The following is a 16803-nucleotide window of genomic DNA, read 5'->3' on the forward strand; positions in this document are numbered from 1 at the left end:
TCTCAGACTGAAACCTGAGAGTGACGTCAGCTGCGTGTCCTGTGAGAGCAACATGTCCAAGGGTTACGTTCCTGATTTCAGATCAGACCGACCTTCTGCTGACACCAGGTGAGTCTGAGCCCCAAACACAAAAGATTAGCCATCCCTTTAAACCTGTCAATGTTTGGACACTCATCCATGGTTGGGTTGCGTGATGACCTTCCTCATCCCAGAAGCACTTTTCAGCTACTCACGAGTCTTTTCTAAAGCAGACATTATTTCTCAATGATTCAGGCAGTTCTGGGTCTGCTCCAGGGTCTCTTCATGTGAGGCATGGCAAAAACAAAACAAAAAAACATGAACCACCTCAGTGACTTTTGTTGATGTGCAGAACAAGCTTTGCTCCACATTCCTCTTAACTGACAGCTCCTCAGCCTTTGTCCCAGGCTGAGAGCAGAAACCCACCAGGAGAAACTCTTTCCCATCTTTGGGTCTGTTTGGTCAGGATCCATATCTTGTGACTGGAGGTGAAGGTTGGGAGGTCGATGGATCAGAAAACCAACCAAACCTGCTGTCCCACCACAGAGCACAGCAGAACCCTTATTACTGCAAACAAGATGCCCGAGCCATGGGTCCAGCTCCAGCTCCATCCTCCCATTACTCAAGAACAAGACCTCCTCCTGCCGAGGCAGAGACTTGGATCCAGCCAGGGCCCGATCTCACAGGACAGGGGTTCTGGTTTGGGGGCTTCAGGGTTGAGTCATTGATGTGGTTCTGTTGGTGTCTCTAAGCTGGGACCTTTATTACATACTGGGGCAGCAGGGATGAGAGTCAGATCCTCCAAGTCTGAGGTCATGTTCTGCACGGACGAAAGGAGGACTGGATGTTTTAGCTTTAAGGAGTCTGGAGCATTGTGTTGGTAATTTCATCATTTTTAGTTTTTATGCAAACAGAGTTTTACAGAATGTGTTTTATTGTATTTTTGTCTCAGACTGAAACCTGAGAGTGACGTCAGCTGTGTGTCCTGTGAGAGCAACATGTCCAAGGGTTACGTTCCTGATTTCAGATCAGACCGACCTTCTGCTGACACCAGGTGAGTCTGAGCCCAGCGCTCATGATGGGACCCCTCAGGAAGGAAGAGAGGTTGGTTGCCAACCAGAGAGTTGAAGGTTCGATCTTGACTTCCTCCACCACATGCCAATATTGGTACATTTATAAATTCAATGCACAGTTTAAATCTTTATCCCCTGATATTAAAACCTACCAGAATCACAACTCATAGTGCAACAATAATTGACAACATTTTTACAAACATAATAAATGGAGAAGTGATTGGTGGTATTTTAACAACTGATGTAAGTGATCATTTACCCGTTTTCATGATTTATAAAAATGATCAATATAATACAAAAGCAGTGACAATCAAGAAAAAAATAATAAATACATCAAAAAAGGCTTTGGATAAATTAAAGAATGATTTGGGAAAACAAAACTGGAAGGATGTATATGTTAATGATGTAAACAAAGCATATGATATTTTCATGAATATCTTGGGTGCTTTATATGAAAAGAATTGTGTACAAAACAATTACACAAAGAGAGACGTTGACAAACCATGGATGACAAAAGGGTTGAGAAATGCTTGCAAAAAAAAGAATAACTTGTATTCATGCTTCCTGAAATTAAGAACAAAAGAATCGGAAGATAAATACAAGAAATATAAAAACAAGCTAGTATGGATTATAAGAAAGCATAAGAAAGAATATTACAGTGATTTATTAGACAAAAGTAAAAGTGATATGAAGGCAACATGGCAAATAATGAATAGTGTTTTGAAAAATAAAGCAAAATCAGGTATTTCACAATATTTTGTTAAAGATGATAATGAAATATATGATCAGCATGAAATTGTAAATGAATTTAATAATTATTTTGTGAATGTTGGCCCAAGTCTTGCAGCTAAAATACCAATAGTCAAGACTGTAAGTCATACAGTGATGGGTTGTACAGAAAGTATTTTTCTTGATGGAACTGACAAAGAAGAAATTATGAATATTGTAAAAAATTTTGCAAACAAAAGATCTAAAGACTGGGTTGACATGGACATGATGTTTGTGAAGGAAATAATGGGTTGTGTTATTGAGCCGTTTACATATATATGTAATTTATCATTTTCAACTGGAATATTTCCAGATAATATGAAGACAGCTAAAGTAATTCCTCTCTACAAGAGTGGTGAAAAATGTATGTTTACAAACTACAGACCAATATCCCTGTTACCACAGTTTTCAAAAATTTTGGAAAAACTGTTTGTGACCAGATTAGACCAGTTCATTGATAAACAAAATATTTTAAATAACAATCAATATGGTTTTAGAGCAAATAAATCTACATCAATGGCTCTAATGGACTTAATAGAACAAATAACAACTGCTGTTGATCAAAAACAGTGCTGTGTCAGTATTTATGTGGATTTAAAGAAGGCATTCGACACCATTGATCACAATATTCTCCTTGAAAAATTGAATAAATATGGCATAAGAGGCCCAGTACTACAGTGGGTATCAAGTTATTTATCAAACAGGAAACAGTTTGTCCAAATAAATGATATAAGATCTGAACTCTGTGGTATCACATGTGGGGTTCCTCAGGGTTCTGTTCTTGGACCAAAGTTATTTATTTTATATGTGAATGACTTGGTGAATGTGTCGGGGTTGCTTAAATGTGTTTTATTTGCTGATGACACTACATTTATTTGTTTGGGTGAAGACATAGAACAGATGTTGGAGATGATGCAGACGGAATTTGTAAAAATACAAACTTGGTTTAAAGTTAATAAATTATCGTTAAATATAGATAAAACTAATTATATGATATTCAGTAATAAAAAGAGAACTGTCAATGGTACGTTTAAAGTTGAAATCTGTAGAGTCAGTGAGGTGAAGTTTCTGGGTGTCATCATTGATGAAAAGTTAACATGGAGAGCTCATATAGATTATTTAAGAACAAAAATATCAAGATCTATTGCAGTACTACATAAAGTAAAGGACATATTTAATGATAAAGCACTATTTATATTATATAATGCAATAATTGTTCCACACTTGATTTATTGTATAGAAGTCTGGGGGAATGCATGTAAAACTATTACTNTCAGGAATTGGGATTGTTAAAATTTTATGAGTTGGTTGATTATTATGTTTTGCAGATTATGTATAAGGCTCATAAAAATATATTACCTATGAACATTCAATTAAATTTCGTTAAGAGAATAAGTAATTATAATCTCAAGGGACTAGAAATATTCATAAAACCTAAAATTAGAACAAACTTGAAGGATAAATGCACTTCAGTCAGAGGAGTAAGATTATGGAATGGTCTGGATTATGATTATAAAAATGCTGGTTCAATTAATTCATTTAAGAGAATGATAAAAGTTCATTTGTTAAAAAACTATGAATTTGTATAATTTGTATTGTAGGAGTTACTGTTTGAGGAGTTGAATTTTTGTTTTATTTGATGTTATTTGATTATTACCATTTTTGAAATTGATATTATTATTATCATTACTATTATTATTATTATTATTTTTAAATAGGGGCAGATATTATAAGATTTTTTTCTTCTTCTGCTACCTTTCATTTTTTTTGTTTGATTTGCATTTTTTTTGTATGTGAATGTTTTGTTTTTAAAATGAAAATGAATAAACTGAATAAAAAAATAAAAAAAAAAAGGTGTCCTTGGGCAAGACACAGGACCCAGTTGGCCCTGATCTGTGTGTCGGTGTGTGAACGGATGAATGTGATTTGTAGATAAAAGTGCTTTGGATGGTCTGAAAGACTAGAATAGTGCAGAACTTTGTAAGTTCTCTACATCAACCTAGGTCTTCTTCCTCTGGGCAACTCCAGGGTAGAAATGAGTCCAGAACCTCTGTAAGAGGTTCCAGAACCCCAGCTGTGAGCCCAGTTATAGCTACTTGATATTAGTCACAGTTAGATACCAGCCTGAGCTCTTTTTCCACCAACAAGGTGAGACTTCTCATCCCAACAACCAAACTGTCTTGATGAGTTGCTGAAACTGAACTAAAGTGAGCTGACAGACTGAGCTGCTGGTTCTATGGGACCAGCAGGACCAGTAGAACTTTTACCACCATAGATGGTCCTCTGGTTTAGTTTACATCCAGATCTTCCAGATCTGGACAGACAGAATGGGAGATAATTCTTCTGGATTCCTCCACAGAATGGCCCAGCAGAGCTCAGAGAGTCCCAGTGGTCCATCTGCCCAGCAGCATCAAACACAGCTGGACTCCATATTTATGGTCTGTTCTGTTCAGTCATCTCCATCCTGGACTTTGTAGACCACTCATGAACCTGAGGTTTGTTTTCTTTTTGTTCTAGCTGTTGGAGAACAACATGGCCACTTTTATGAAGAACGAGTTGAAGAAGATCTACAAGATTCTGTGTTCAGATAACCCAGGTTGCTCAGAGGGTCAGACTGATGATGAGGTGCTGGAAGGTGAGGATGAAGAGCAGAGGAGCACCAGAGAAGCATTTGTGAAGATCACAGGTTACTTTCTGAGGAGGATGAATCACGAGGAGCTGGCTGACCATCTGGAGAGCAGTAAGACAATTTCTCTAACGAGCTCAGCTGCTTGTCAAATGTTTACATCGGATCTCTGTCTTCTGTTAGTTATTGATCTGATAACTGATCATCTTATTGATTTATTGTCTAACAGAAACCTGGCTACAACAGGAGGGTGTTAGTATAAATGAAGGCTGCTAATTATCTGACTGTTCCTAGACCAGCAGCTGGAGGAGGAGCTGCTGTCTGTCAGTCACATTATTAATGCTGAACCAATTATTAGTTATAAATCTTTGAGTCTTTGACTCAGTCTTTCTCATCAGAAAAACACTTTTACTTCTTGTTAAATATTGTCCACCAGGCCCTTATTCTGTTTCTGTCTGAATTCTCAGATTTTTGTCTGACTTATTATTGAATACAGATAAAATCATAACAGTGGGGATTTCAATATTCAAGTGATGCTTAAACATAACCTTTAATAATTTAATAGAGTTAATTAGTTTGACCCAAAATGTCCACAGACCTCCTCCTTCTCTTCATCAGACTCAGGATCTGGTTCTGACATATGGCAGAGAGAGTAAGGACTTATTAATCCAGCCTCACAGTCCAGTTCTGGAACCATCTTTTATTAACCTTTGAGTTTACTCTGACTGACACACAGCCTCTGAGAGGAAACGTCATTACAGTAGATTTCTCTCTTCTCTTGTTAGTTTGTTTCCATCTCTAGTCTTAGTCATTCTCTCTTGTTCCCACCTAATTTTCCTTCCCTCTTCCTCTGTCTTTACCAACACAGTTTCTTCTGGCACACTGTTGACCAACAGTACCAGGGCCCTGTTGGAATCATATTCTTGATGATGTTTGTTTTTCTGATGGAACCTTTCCCATTTATCTGAGCTTTAGCTCAGCACTAGAAGTACACCGGCGTGTCCACCATGGCTGGGTTTGGGAAAGGAAAGTTGGATGTGTACTAATTTAAACACATATTAATGTTTTTTTGTATTTGTTTTGTCTTCATTTAGAACATCTTGCTGCTGTTTGTAAATGTAAACTGAAATCTTCCCTGAAGAAGAATTTCCACTTTGTGTTTGAGGGGATTGCTAAAGCAGGACACCAAACCCTTCTGAATCAGATCTACACAGAGCTCTACATCACAGAGGGAGGAACTGGAGAGGTCAATGATGAACACGAGGTCAGACAGATTGAAACAGCATCCAGGAAATCTAACAGACCAGAAACAACCATCAGACAAGAAGACATCTTTAAACTCCCCCCTGGAAGAGATGAACCAATCAGAACAGTGATGACAAAGGGAGTGGCTGGCATTGGGAAAACAGTCTTAACACAGAAGTTCACTCTGGACTGGGCTGAAGACAGAACCAACCAGGACATCCACTTCCTGTTCCCGTTTACCTTCAGAGAGCTGAATGTGCTGAAAGAGAAAAAGTTCAGCTTGGTGGGACTTCTTCATCACTTCTTCACTGAAACCAAAGGAACCTGCAGGTTTGATGAGTTCCAGGTTCTGTTCATCTTTGATGGTCTGGATGAGTGTCGACTTCCTCTGGACTTCCACAGGAACCAGATCCTGACTGACGTCACAGAGTCCACCTCTATGGATGTTCTGCTGACAAATCTCATTAGAGGGAGACTGCTTCCTTCTGCTCACCTCTGGATAACCACAAGACCTGCAGCAGCCAATCAGATCCCTGCTGAGTGTGTTGACAGAATAACAGAGGTCAAAGGGTTCAATGACCCACAGAAGGAGGAGTACTTCAGGAAGAGATTCAGAGATAAGAGGCAGGCCAACAAAATCATCTTCCACATCAAGACATCACGAAGCCTCCACATCATGTGCCACATCCCAGTCTTCTGCTGGATCACTGCTACGGTTCTGAAGGATGTCTTACATACCAGAAAGAGGAGAGAGCTGCCCAAGACCCTGACTGAGATGTATGTCCACTTCCTGGTTGTTCAGAGCAAAATGAAGAAAGTAAAGTATGACGGAGGAGCTGAAACAGATCCAGACTGGAGTCCAGAGAGCAAGAAGATGATTGAGTCTCTGGGAAAACTGGCTTTTGAGCAGCTGCAGAAAGGAAACCTGATCTTCTACGAATCAGACCTGACGGAGTGTGGCATCGATATCAGAGCAGCTTCAGTGTACTCAGGAGTGTTCACACAGATCTTTAAAGAGGAGAGAGGGCTGTACCAGGACAAGGTGTTCTGCTTCGTCCACCTGAGTGTCCAAGAGTTCCTGGCTGCTCTTCATGTTCATCTGACCTTCTTCAACTACGGAGTCAACCTGATGGAAGACGAACAACTTGCACCTTCTGTGTGGTCCAAATTATTTAACAAACCAAATCTAAATGGTTTTCATCAAAGTGCTGTAGAGAAAGTCTTACAGAGTTCAAATGGACACTTGGACTTGTTCCTCCGCTTTCTCCTGGGCCTTTCACTGGAGACCAATCAGAACCTCCTAAGAGGCCTGCTGACACCGACAGGAAGTAGCTCACCGACCAGTCCACCTTTCCTACGAGGCCCGCTAACACCGACAGGAAGTAGCTCACCGACCAGTCCACCTTTCCTACAAGGCCTGCTGACACTGAAAGGAAGTAGATCCCCAACCAGTCCGACTATCATACAAGGTAGTAGTTCACAGACCAACCAGGAAATAGTTGAGTACATCAAGCAGAAGATCAGCAAGAACCTGTCTGCAGAGAAAAGCATCAACCTGTTCCACTGTCTGAATGAACTCAATGATCGTTCTCTGGTGGAAGAAATCCAACAATGGTTGAGTTTAGGAAGTCTCTCCCCAGATAAACTGTCTCCTGCTCAGTGGTCAGCTCTGGGTTTTATCTTACTCTCATCAGGAAAAGATCTGGATGTGTTTGACCTGAAAAAATACTCTCCTTCAGAGGAGGTTCTTCTGAGGCTGCTGCCAGTGGTCAAAGCTTCCAACAAAGCTCTGTAAGTACGCAAAAAGAACAGCGTTAATTCTTCTTCTTTTGACAGATCAAGTGCCTTTTTGAAGGCCTGAACAGGCACACAAAAGCCGGACGTTTTGCACATGTCAAAAGTAATGACAATTTTTATATTCACAAAAATTTACAAGGAACTTGGCAAAATAACTCAACAGTGTCAACTTTTATATTAACCTCTCCGAGTGCTTATCCAATTTTGTTGTGTGTTATATCTTCTACAGCCGAGTATCTCATAGAACTGTAGCCTAAATACAACGGACTGTCAGCCATTTTTGATCAAAAATGTTTTTTTGTTGTTTTACAGATGTATTTTAATGAACCTTGCTATAAACTTGATTTGTTGATCCAGATCAAGAAAGACTACAAAAAAGATTATCAATCCCAGTATTTGAGAAACCAGGCCTGGGGGAAGAGCTTGGTACTCGAGCCTTGGTTCCCAACCCTGGTCCTCAAGAAACTATCCTGCATGTTTTCATGGTTTCTCCTCTCTTCAGCAGGACTTTAAGTTCTGCAGAAGCCTGATAATCACTCACTCAAATCAGGTGTGTCAAAGCAGGAAAACAACTAAAACATGCAGGATGGTGTTCCTTGAGGACCAGGGTCAGTCGGACCAAGCCCAAAAATGTTACAAGAAACCACCATCATGTGGGCTCACCCCCTCCTGGTCCCACCAACTGGGTGCTGGGTGTCAGACAAAGATGGGGCCCTAAGTGTGCACATTTTTGACATCATAAACTTGCTGTCTGTACTGAATGTCACTTCACCGCCAGGAAATGAAAGGGGGCTTGTGTGTGTGTGGTTGAGTGATACCAACAACTCCTGGAGAGGGGCTGGACTCTACTCTGGAGTTGGTGTTGGAGTTCTTCCTGGTGAATGGGAGGATCAGGAGGGAAAGTCCTGTCTGTTGCTTGGGCTTATTCACCAAACAGTAATTCAGATTACTTTATGTGGTGATCAATGCGTCAAGTTGATGCGGATGGAAAAAAAAAAAAACGTGTATAAAAAATGATGTATTTTACAATAAACAAGCGGAGCTTCGCCTGGCGGCTGGGTCGGGAAAGCCTGGTGACCTGCCAGGCTTATAATACACTGGGGGAAACCCTGGGATTATTCTCCAGGGGGGCTTTAATGTCCATGTGGCAAAGTGACCTGGCGAGGCGTGACTGGAAGAAAACATCCTACCTGATCCGAACCAAGTGGTGTTTGGACTTCTGTGCTCGGTATGAGCACCATGTTTGAGCATGTGATGCCCATAAGAGTACCTGATACCAGCCCACCTTGGGCCAAAGGCTAACCTCACAAATGGGAAGCAGTGCTTTGCAAACAGTTTGCAGTGGGGTTGGGGTACCGTTGACTTCAACTGAGGATATAGTCAGGAGGTGGAAGCAATACTTTGAGTTTCTCCTAAATCCAAATGGCATGTCTTCCACTTTGGGAAAAGGCTGGGGAACCTGGAGGGACTTTTCTATCACTGGAGCTAAGGTTGATGAGATACCTAAACAACTATGTGGCAGCAAGGCTCTGGGGGTGAATAATAATTGCCCTGAGTTCCTCAAGGCCCTGGATGTTGTTAAGCTGTCTTGGCTGACACACTAATGCAACATTAAGTGCTTTTGGACTGACAGGTCAGGGTGGTAGTCTCTCTCTTTGAAAATGGGTACCAGAAAGTGTGCTTCAACTATAAAAACACCACACTCTTCAGCCTCCCTCCTTTCTGTTGGGGTCCTGAAGAGGAGACTCCAACAGATGGTCAAAGCTCAGATTCCGGAGGATCAATGTGGTTTTCCTCCTGGTTGTGGATCAGTGGGCCAGCTCTTCACCTTCACAAGGATAGTTTTGAGGGTCCACGTGAGTTTGACAATCAGTCTTCAGGTGTTTTGTTGACTTTTTGAAGGCTTATGACTGTGTCTGTGGTATCTAGTGGGGTGTACACTGTACGGACAATTTAGTGTTTCAGTCAAGGTTTGGGCTACACCCCTGATCTCTGGCATTGGGTGATGCAAATGCTTCAGTACACCAAAACATTTAAGACATTTTTCTTGTTTTCCACTTTGTAGAAGGTCCTTTTCAGGGGTGCAGATCTGAGGCTGAGGAACAGAATTACTGTAAACACAGAGGCACTCAGGGCCTTGATAGGAGGTGGAGGCTCAATTATTAAAAAGTTGATGATAAGAAACATGTTGCTGCACATCGATGGAGCGTTTCAGCCATGGTGTTCAGGAATATGATGTATCTGGGCTTCATAAAGATGAGGCCAGCTGGAATGACACAGCTCAGGGACGACTAAAACACCCGACCCGTCAGCCATTATTCGCTGCTTCTAGCTTTAATTATTCAACTGAATTACTGTAGTTTACAACAAAAAGCAACATCAAGGCATTCATACGAAGAGGGAAAACAATCAGAGAAAGAATGTGGTGACAGATCTGTTAAATTTCATTCTTCAGACTGAGAGGCTGTAACCTGTCGGAGAGCAGTTGTGCAGCTCTCGCCTCAGTTCTCAGCTCGCAGGCCTCCAGTCTCAGAGAACTGGACCTGAGTTACAACAACCTGCAGGACTCAGGAGTGAAGCTTCTCTCTGACGGACTGAAGAGTCCACACTGCAAACTGGAAACACTCCGGTGAGAGTCAGACCTTCTTCTGGTCTTTACTCTGATTTCTGTCCTGCACTGCCTGCTGTTGCACTTTTCTTGTATGCTGATAGAAACATAAAAGCAACTCTTTTCTGTAAGATTTGCATCAGTTATCCTAGAACTAAGTGCAGTCTTCTACACTCCATCTGTTCAACCAACAACAGTAAAATAAATAACTACTATGTGAGGTTTCTGTTTCTGTCAGCTGCTGTATTAACATGGAATCCTACATTTTCTTCTTTAAAGTTGGTAATAACTTGAAATTTGGAGTGTATTAGAGCCCGATCCTGAATGCATTATGTTATTTTTCTTTTTTAGCTTGTCGGGCTGTCTGGTCACAGAGGATGGTTGTGCTTCTCTGGCCTCTGCCCTGAGCTCCAACCCTTCCCATCTAAAGGAGTTGGACCTGAGCTACAACCATCCAGGAGAGGCAGGAGCGGAGCTGCTGTCGGCTGGACTGAAGGATCCAAACTGGAGACTCGAAGCTCTCAGGTACGCAGAGACCTGCTGCAAACACACAATGTCTGATAGAAGAGAAACTGGAAACATGTTCTCTGTCATTTGGCTTCATCCTGGAAAAAAATCACCCACAACTGAAACACTGCCCAAACTTAAGAAACAGCATGTTTCTTAGAGGAATCTCCAAGGAGAACATCTCCAGGAACTACACCAAACAAGTCCTGTCCCAGGCGGTGCTGGTTTGGGTTGGAGACTGCCGAGGAGACGTTTGAGAGTCTGAGGACTCAGGAGTCCATTGGACGGATGGAAGAAGCTCCAGTTGGCTTGCCTTCTGCTCTTTGGACCCCCAGGTTCTTAATAAGTGAGACTGTATGCAAACGCAGCGAAGCTCCTTGCAGCAGCTGTGATCAGATGCACCCAGAGGAACCTTCCTGAGAAGGGAGGTCACTGGAGAAAAGCCAGTTTCTTCTTCCTCCTGTCTGATTTGGCAAAGATGAAATAAAATGAAAATAATAACCATAATTCATAACCAAAATCCCCAGATGAGCGACTAATGAAATTTTTAATGCCACTGATTCAAATGTGATGCTTTTTAATGCCCCATGGCATTAAAAAGCTGGACATCGTACCAGCTTCAGGAGGAAACCTGGGCCTCCCTCTCCCCAGCTTCTCTCAAGGTGTTTGCAGACCAGATAATCCCTCCAGCAAGTTCTGGGTCTGTCTGAACCACCTCAGCTGACTCGTTTCGATGAGGAGCAGCAGCGGCTCCGCCCCCCCAGCAGTTGATGACATAATAAACTTATGACAGGTTCTGATTTAGGCTGACAGTAAAACCTTTTATTCTCCATCTGAAACGGAGGAACTCTTCCCTTGCAGCTCCTAAAACTTGTAGGCAGGTGATAGCCACCCGGCTGACAGAAAAGGAACGCGCCCAGCCGTCCTCCAGCAAGTTTTGTGGTTCAAAAGTTTTTGTCAAGTGATAATTTTTTCAGTTCAAACACAATGTGATATTTGATAGCAAACTGTGATTTTCTGTCTCTGGACGTATTTTCATTCAAAGTGGACAAAGGGTGAAGGTGATTGGTCAGATTTGCATAAAAGTTGTTATAATTCTGAGCAAATTCTACAGGGCTTGGTTGAATGATGTGCGTGTCCTTTCAGGATGGAGCCCGCTGGAGTCCGATGGTTGACACCAGGTCTGAGGACGTGTGAGTGCTTTTAATAAATGTCTTCCAAGCATCCCATCGCTCGCCGATGAGTCCTCAGTAAACCGGAGCGTCTGCTCTCTCCATCAGATTCCCATCAGCTCATCACCGACTCAAACACCGTCAGCAGAAACCTGGACCTGTCTGACGGCAGGAAGGTGACCAACAGGAAGCAGGTCCAGTCGTACCCGGACCACCCGGACAGGTTTGATGTTCCTCAGCTGCTGTGTGGAACCGCTCTGACGGGTCGCTGTTACTGGGAGGTGCAGTGGAGCGGAGAAGTGTCAGTCTCGGTGTCCTACAGAGGAATCGGCAGGAAAGGACACGGAGACAGCTGTGTGTTTGGACTGAACCATCAGTCCTGGAGTCTGGAATGTTCTGATGATGTTGGGTTTTCTGTCTGGCACGGCAATAAAGGAACACCCATCAGCTCTTCATACTCCTCTTCCTCCTCTGTCTCCAACAGAGTTGCAGTGTATGTGGACTGTCCTGCTGGGACTCTGTCCTTCTACGAGGTCTTCTCGGACTCTCTGATCCACCTCCACACCTTCAGCACCACCTTCACAGAACCTCTTTACCCCGGCTTCGGCTTCGGCTCTTTCTGCTCCTCAGTAGTTCTGTGTTAAACATGATGGCAGCGTGGACACGAAGGTTCAGGGTTCAGGGACATGTCGGGACAGATGGACATAACGTGTTAAAGGTTTGTAAGTAGTTGTGTTGTTAAATGAAATTTACTGACATTTGTTTTTTATGTAGATCAAATTACAAAGAAAGATGAAATAAGTAGTTTCGGTCGGAGTTCTGGGAACAAAATGTGACGTTTTCTCTACATAAATGTACATTTCTATGGTTTTCTTTTTCTAATTTACTGGGTTTTAGTTTGTTTTTATGTGGATATTATAAAAGAAATCATACCGTTAATACTTTTGCTCATGAATTTAGAAAAAGATTAAAATTCATTTTTTCCTCAGAGCTGTTTTGGGACAAAGTGATGTCATTAAATGTTTTACTTTTATAAACTCTGAGTTTTTGTTTGGATGTAAAAAATTAAATTACTCCCAGTTTCCAGTTAAATCTTCTGGAAAGGATCCAGAAAGGTTCGAGGGAAATGAACCAAACGTGGACATTATTGCGAACGAGATCATCTTTATTTAAAGGAAAAAACATTTCAGCAGCACCTGAACAGAACCTGAACAGAACCTCTGATGGGTCAGAAAAAGACAGGTTTTCTGATTGTTTGAACAATTTTAAGGTCTAAAGAACAAACCTTTCCTGGCTTACATTTTTTAAACGTTTTCAACAAAAACAAGATGGCTGACAGGAAGTAAAAGTCATGTAAACAAACAGGACGGTTTTCCAGTTGCCTTTGAATAAACATGATGTTGGTTCAGTTCAGTTATCTTACAGAATTTGTTTCAACTTAAAGGATTTACTAAATATTTACAACAAGCTTCATTTAGAAAACAACAAAAAGATCTCTGCTTGTTTAAATTATTTTCACAAATCTAGAATTTTATATTTTTAGAAAACAGAACAGAAACATTTAATGTTTTTCAAACTGATCCAAATCTGAAAACAGCAAGAAGAAACTCCCGAGGTTTGGTTGAAATCCTGAATGTTTCCAGATTTCTGAGCTGTTACCGACTCCGTCATCATCAGCTGATCAATCAGCTGATGATGACAGATGAACTGATTAAATTTAAGACACTTTAAAGGCCCTGCAGACACCCTTTCACAATAAGAGTCTCCCCACTGAGCTTTGCCTTCCCCCCCTGCTGCTTAAAGCTGCAGCATGTTCGATGAGGTGTTTCAGGCTCTGACCTTAAAGTTCTGCAGGAACGAACCGGACCACGGACTGGTTCCGATGGTTCTTTTGTTTTTACCTCAGTAAAAGGAACTCATCAGAAACAACTTTGACTTTAATCTGAACTTTAAAACTTTAATGTGAAAACTGAGAGTTTCTGACTTCCTGCTGTTCAGGTTCTGGTTCTGGACCTGAAGTATCCGTGCTGCCTTCACTGGACCAGAGAATAATCTGAATAAACATGTTTAATAAAGTGTGGGTTCTCTGTAAGAACCAGAGGACCACCTGAAGGAACCAAGAACAGCTCAGCAGGTAACAGAATTTATTCAAATCCTCAGAACCTCAGTGTTCCTACACACCCGGAGGTCAGTGAAGTACACGCGGCCCGATGAGTTCAAAAACACAAAACCAAAGAACATAAACAGAACCGCTGCCGAGTCAAAAGTAAAGTCAGTACCTGTTCACCTGCAGGAACCAATCAGCAGCCGGTTCACAAACCTGTCCTCAGAGACCCAGACTCCGCCCCTCCCAGCACCTCAGTCCTCCGTCGACTGTCCCGCCATCAGCATGTAGTCGTCCAGCTGTGCATCCAGATGTCTCCGGGACATGGACATGTAGTCGTCCAGGTCCTGGTCCAGTCTGCTCCGGGACAGGGACATATACTCATCCAGCTGTGCGTCCAGCTGCTTCTTGGTTGGAACGTTCTTCCTGTAAAAACCACGCCCCTTTAATGTTGTGGCTCCGCCCCTCCGCAGCGTCGGACTCACGTGTCGTCGTCCTGTCACAGGAAACAGTCACTGCACTGATCCGAGAAGTAATCAGATTACATATGGAACTAAGCAGCCGCAGGTCAAAGGTCACCGTGAGGCTGAGAAACCTACCTGGAGTCAGATTCTGCAGGAGGCGGCGCTGACCGAGTGGGCGGAGAAGGTTCCTCCGTCCTGCAGAGGAAACACACACAGGTGGAACACAGGTGAGTTCCAACCTGCAGAAGCAGCTGACTCTAAAAACAAACTCATTTATCTTCCTGCTCTGTCCTGCTGTGAACGTTGACCCTAAAGTTAGCAGTTCAAATATTCAGACATGACCTGGAACCCCAGCTGATGGAAGAACTCTCCGTGGACCTGCCAGGACCAGTCTGAGGTTCTGCAGGTTCTGCCAGTTTGTTCCTGTTCTTACACAAATAAAGTCCCAACCAGCAGACAAAGTTAAAAACATGAACGCTTCCACTGAAACACCTTCTCTGACGAGTCCACGAGGTCAAAGGTCAGTCTGTCATTGAGAACAGGCGCACCACTGAAGAGCCTTTTCTAAAATCAGTGACTCTGACCTTTGACCCCAGGGTCATCACTGCTGGCTGAGTGAAATGTGGATACAGAGACAACCCTGTTGACGCTCACCTGCTGGGACATATCTGTCAGGAAGTCCACGAGTCAACACACGAGGCCAGAGTCCAGAACAGAACAGCTAAAATATGGGCCTGAATACGGTTCTTCTCTCCTCGTAAGTGTCTTAAAATCATCGTTAAAAGTTATTTTTAACTCTCCCTGACAATCGTTTCAGATGACTTCAGGACTAAAGAGGAGGAGCCGTTTGGCTGCGCGGCTCTTTCCACAGCGGAGGCATCCGAAACGTCAAAACAAACAAACGATGGAGGGGAGGCAGTTCTTACGCCCTTCTGACCCAGGACCAGAACCTTTCCTCTCCTCAGTCTTTTGGTTTGTTGATATTTTATCAAATAAATCTTTTTTATTTGTTCTCAGTTTATTTAAAAATGAACCTGAGTTAAAACGTTAATCTTTCAGTTAAAAACATTTTAATGAAATAAAGTATTTAAACAGTTTCTAAAGTTTTTTTTTACCTCCCAGGTGTTCAGCCTGCTGGTTGCCATGGTGACGCACCTGGATTAAATGAACCCCCGTGTGAATGGTGTGGATCAGGTCAGGTACTCACTCCTCCAGGTGGGGGCGGGCCTGGCACCCCACCTGTACTTGTTCCTGAAGCTCCAGAAACCCGAAGGCTGCCACCCGAGTCGAGCCCAGACGCTCCTCCTCTTCCTCAGCTGCTGCTTCATCCTCTGAGAGACGCACAGGTGAGAGGAAAGGTGTTCCAACATGCTGATCAGCACACAGGGTACCTGGAGCTCTTTGGCTCACCTGTGGCAGTGTCAGCACCGCCCTCTTTACGGACCGGGCCGGCTGTAAGAAGCCCCTTCTTTGCAGTGAACTGGGGTCAGAGGTCACTGGAATGGACCGGGTTTGCGGCTTCATCAGAACCTGAGAGAAGCTGAGAAGTAGAAGTCCGATCAGGCGAAGAACTCACCTGTCTGAGTCAGTTTCCAGCAGACAGGTTGTTATGTGAGGGGTTTGGACCCGTGTAAAACCCGGGTTCTGTTGACCCGGTTCAGTGGGGGCTCACCGCTCGTGGAGAGAAACCGTTGAGGTGCTCCTCAGGTACAACGAGCCGGGCTGAGACGGATCCATCGAGCCGCTGCAGAATAATCCACAAGAACCAAACAGGCTTTTCAGAAGGACGTTCAAAACTGCTGTTCAGAACCATCAGAATAACGGTTTCACAAACTGGGTTCTCACTTTGGAACCACTGAGTCCGGGTTAGACAGTTTAAGAACCGTAGAACTGGACCAGTTCCAATTAAACAATATAGAAAACACTAAAATTATAATTTGCAGCACTAGAATAAAGATTTCACAAATTACAAGCTGCGTTTTATTGATTCTGTTTTTAGTGCCGAACAGTCCGGTCCAGTTTTGGACCTGGAGCTGATCAGATGGTCGGGACACTAAGAATCTGTGGAATAATCCTTTAACAAGCTGTCCAATCAGAAGCTAACTTTAGCTTCTTTTCTTTAGAACCGCTGACCAGGTAAAATCAACAGGTTGTCGGTCCTGAAGGCCCGGATTTAACGGCTCTGCAGTTCTGGACCTGAGTCCACCTGAAGTACCGCCTCCTGTCCCAGGTCAGGAAATTAGCTAAACATACGGAGAGATGCTAACAGAACATAAGCTTTATCAACTTTTATTTTCTGCTTTTAGTAAACAAATTAACAAACATTTAGTTTAGGTGAGATGAATTTAAACTTAAGCTGTAGAGAGCTGTTAGCTCTGATGCTAACAAGAGTCGCGGGAACTGTTTAGCACTGATGCTAAC

The 16803-nt window shown here is 42.8% G+C and overlaps 2 protein-coding genes across 10 annotated transcripts in view; one reads left to right on the forward strand and one right to left on the reverse strand.

Moving 5' to 3' along the window:
- Window positions 1-12851, forward strand: part of LOC108228732 (NLR family CARD domain-containing protein 3-like) — an 18336-nt gene extending 5485 nt beyond the window's left edge. For 3 of the 7 annotated variants that reach the window (XM_037980559.1, XM_037980558.1, XM_037980557.1), the window contains exons 3-11: window positions 7-108; window positions 971-1072; window positions 4219-4297; window positions 4377-4599; window positions 5580-7521; window positions 9983-10156; window positions 10487-10660; window positions 11789-11835; window positions 11923-12851. In XM_037980559.1, coding sequence (XP_037836487.1) covers window positions 7-108; window positions 971-1072; window positions 4219-4297; window positions 4377-4599; window positions 5580-7521; window positions 9983-10156; window positions 10487-10660; window positions 11789-11835; window positions 11923-12458 — 3379 coding nt within the window. In that variant the 3' untranslated portion in view covers window positions 12459-12851. The remainder of the gene's footprint in view (window positions 1-6; window positions 109-970; window positions 1073-4218; window positions 4298-4376; window positions 4600-5579; window positions 7522-9982; window positions 10157-10486; window positions 10661-11788; window positions 11836-11922) is intronic. The other 4 variants (XM_037980560.1, XM_037980563.1, XM_037980562.1 and 1 more) reach the window with 2 other exon arrangements.
- Window positions 12852-12962: 111 nt separating this feature from the next.
- The window catches only part of LOC108228733, a 4183-nt gene continuing 342 nt past the window's right edge, over window positions 12963-16803 (reverse strand). For 2 of the 3 annotated variants that reach the window (XM_037980564.1, XM_037980565.1), the window contains exons 2-6: window positions 16055-16126; window positions 15793-15922; window positions 15590-15713; window positions 14518-14577; window positions 12963-14414 (exon numbers count right to left, since the gene is read on the reverse strand). In XM_037980564.1, coding sequence (XP_037836492.1) covers window positions 14173-14414; window positions 14518-14577; window positions 15590-15713; window positions 15793-15922; window positions 16055-16119 — 621 coding nt within the window. In that variant the 5' untranslated portion in view covers window positions 16120-16126 and the 3' untranslated portion in view covers window positions 12963-14172. Of the gene's footprint in view, window positions 14415-14517; window positions 14578-15589; window positions 15714-15792; window positions 15923-16054; window positions 16287-16803 lie in introns of those variants that run through there. The other variant, XM_017404338.3, reaches the window with a different exon arrangement.

Source organism: Kryptolebias marmoratus, linkage group LG16, assembly GCF_001649575.2.
Source record: "Kryptolebias marmoratus isolate JLee-2015 linkage group LG16, ASM164957v2, whole genome shotgun sequence".
NCBI classification, from domain to species: Eukaryota; Metazoa; Chordata; class Actinopteri; order Cyprinodontiformes; family Rivulidae; genus Kryptolebias; species Kryptolebias marmoratus.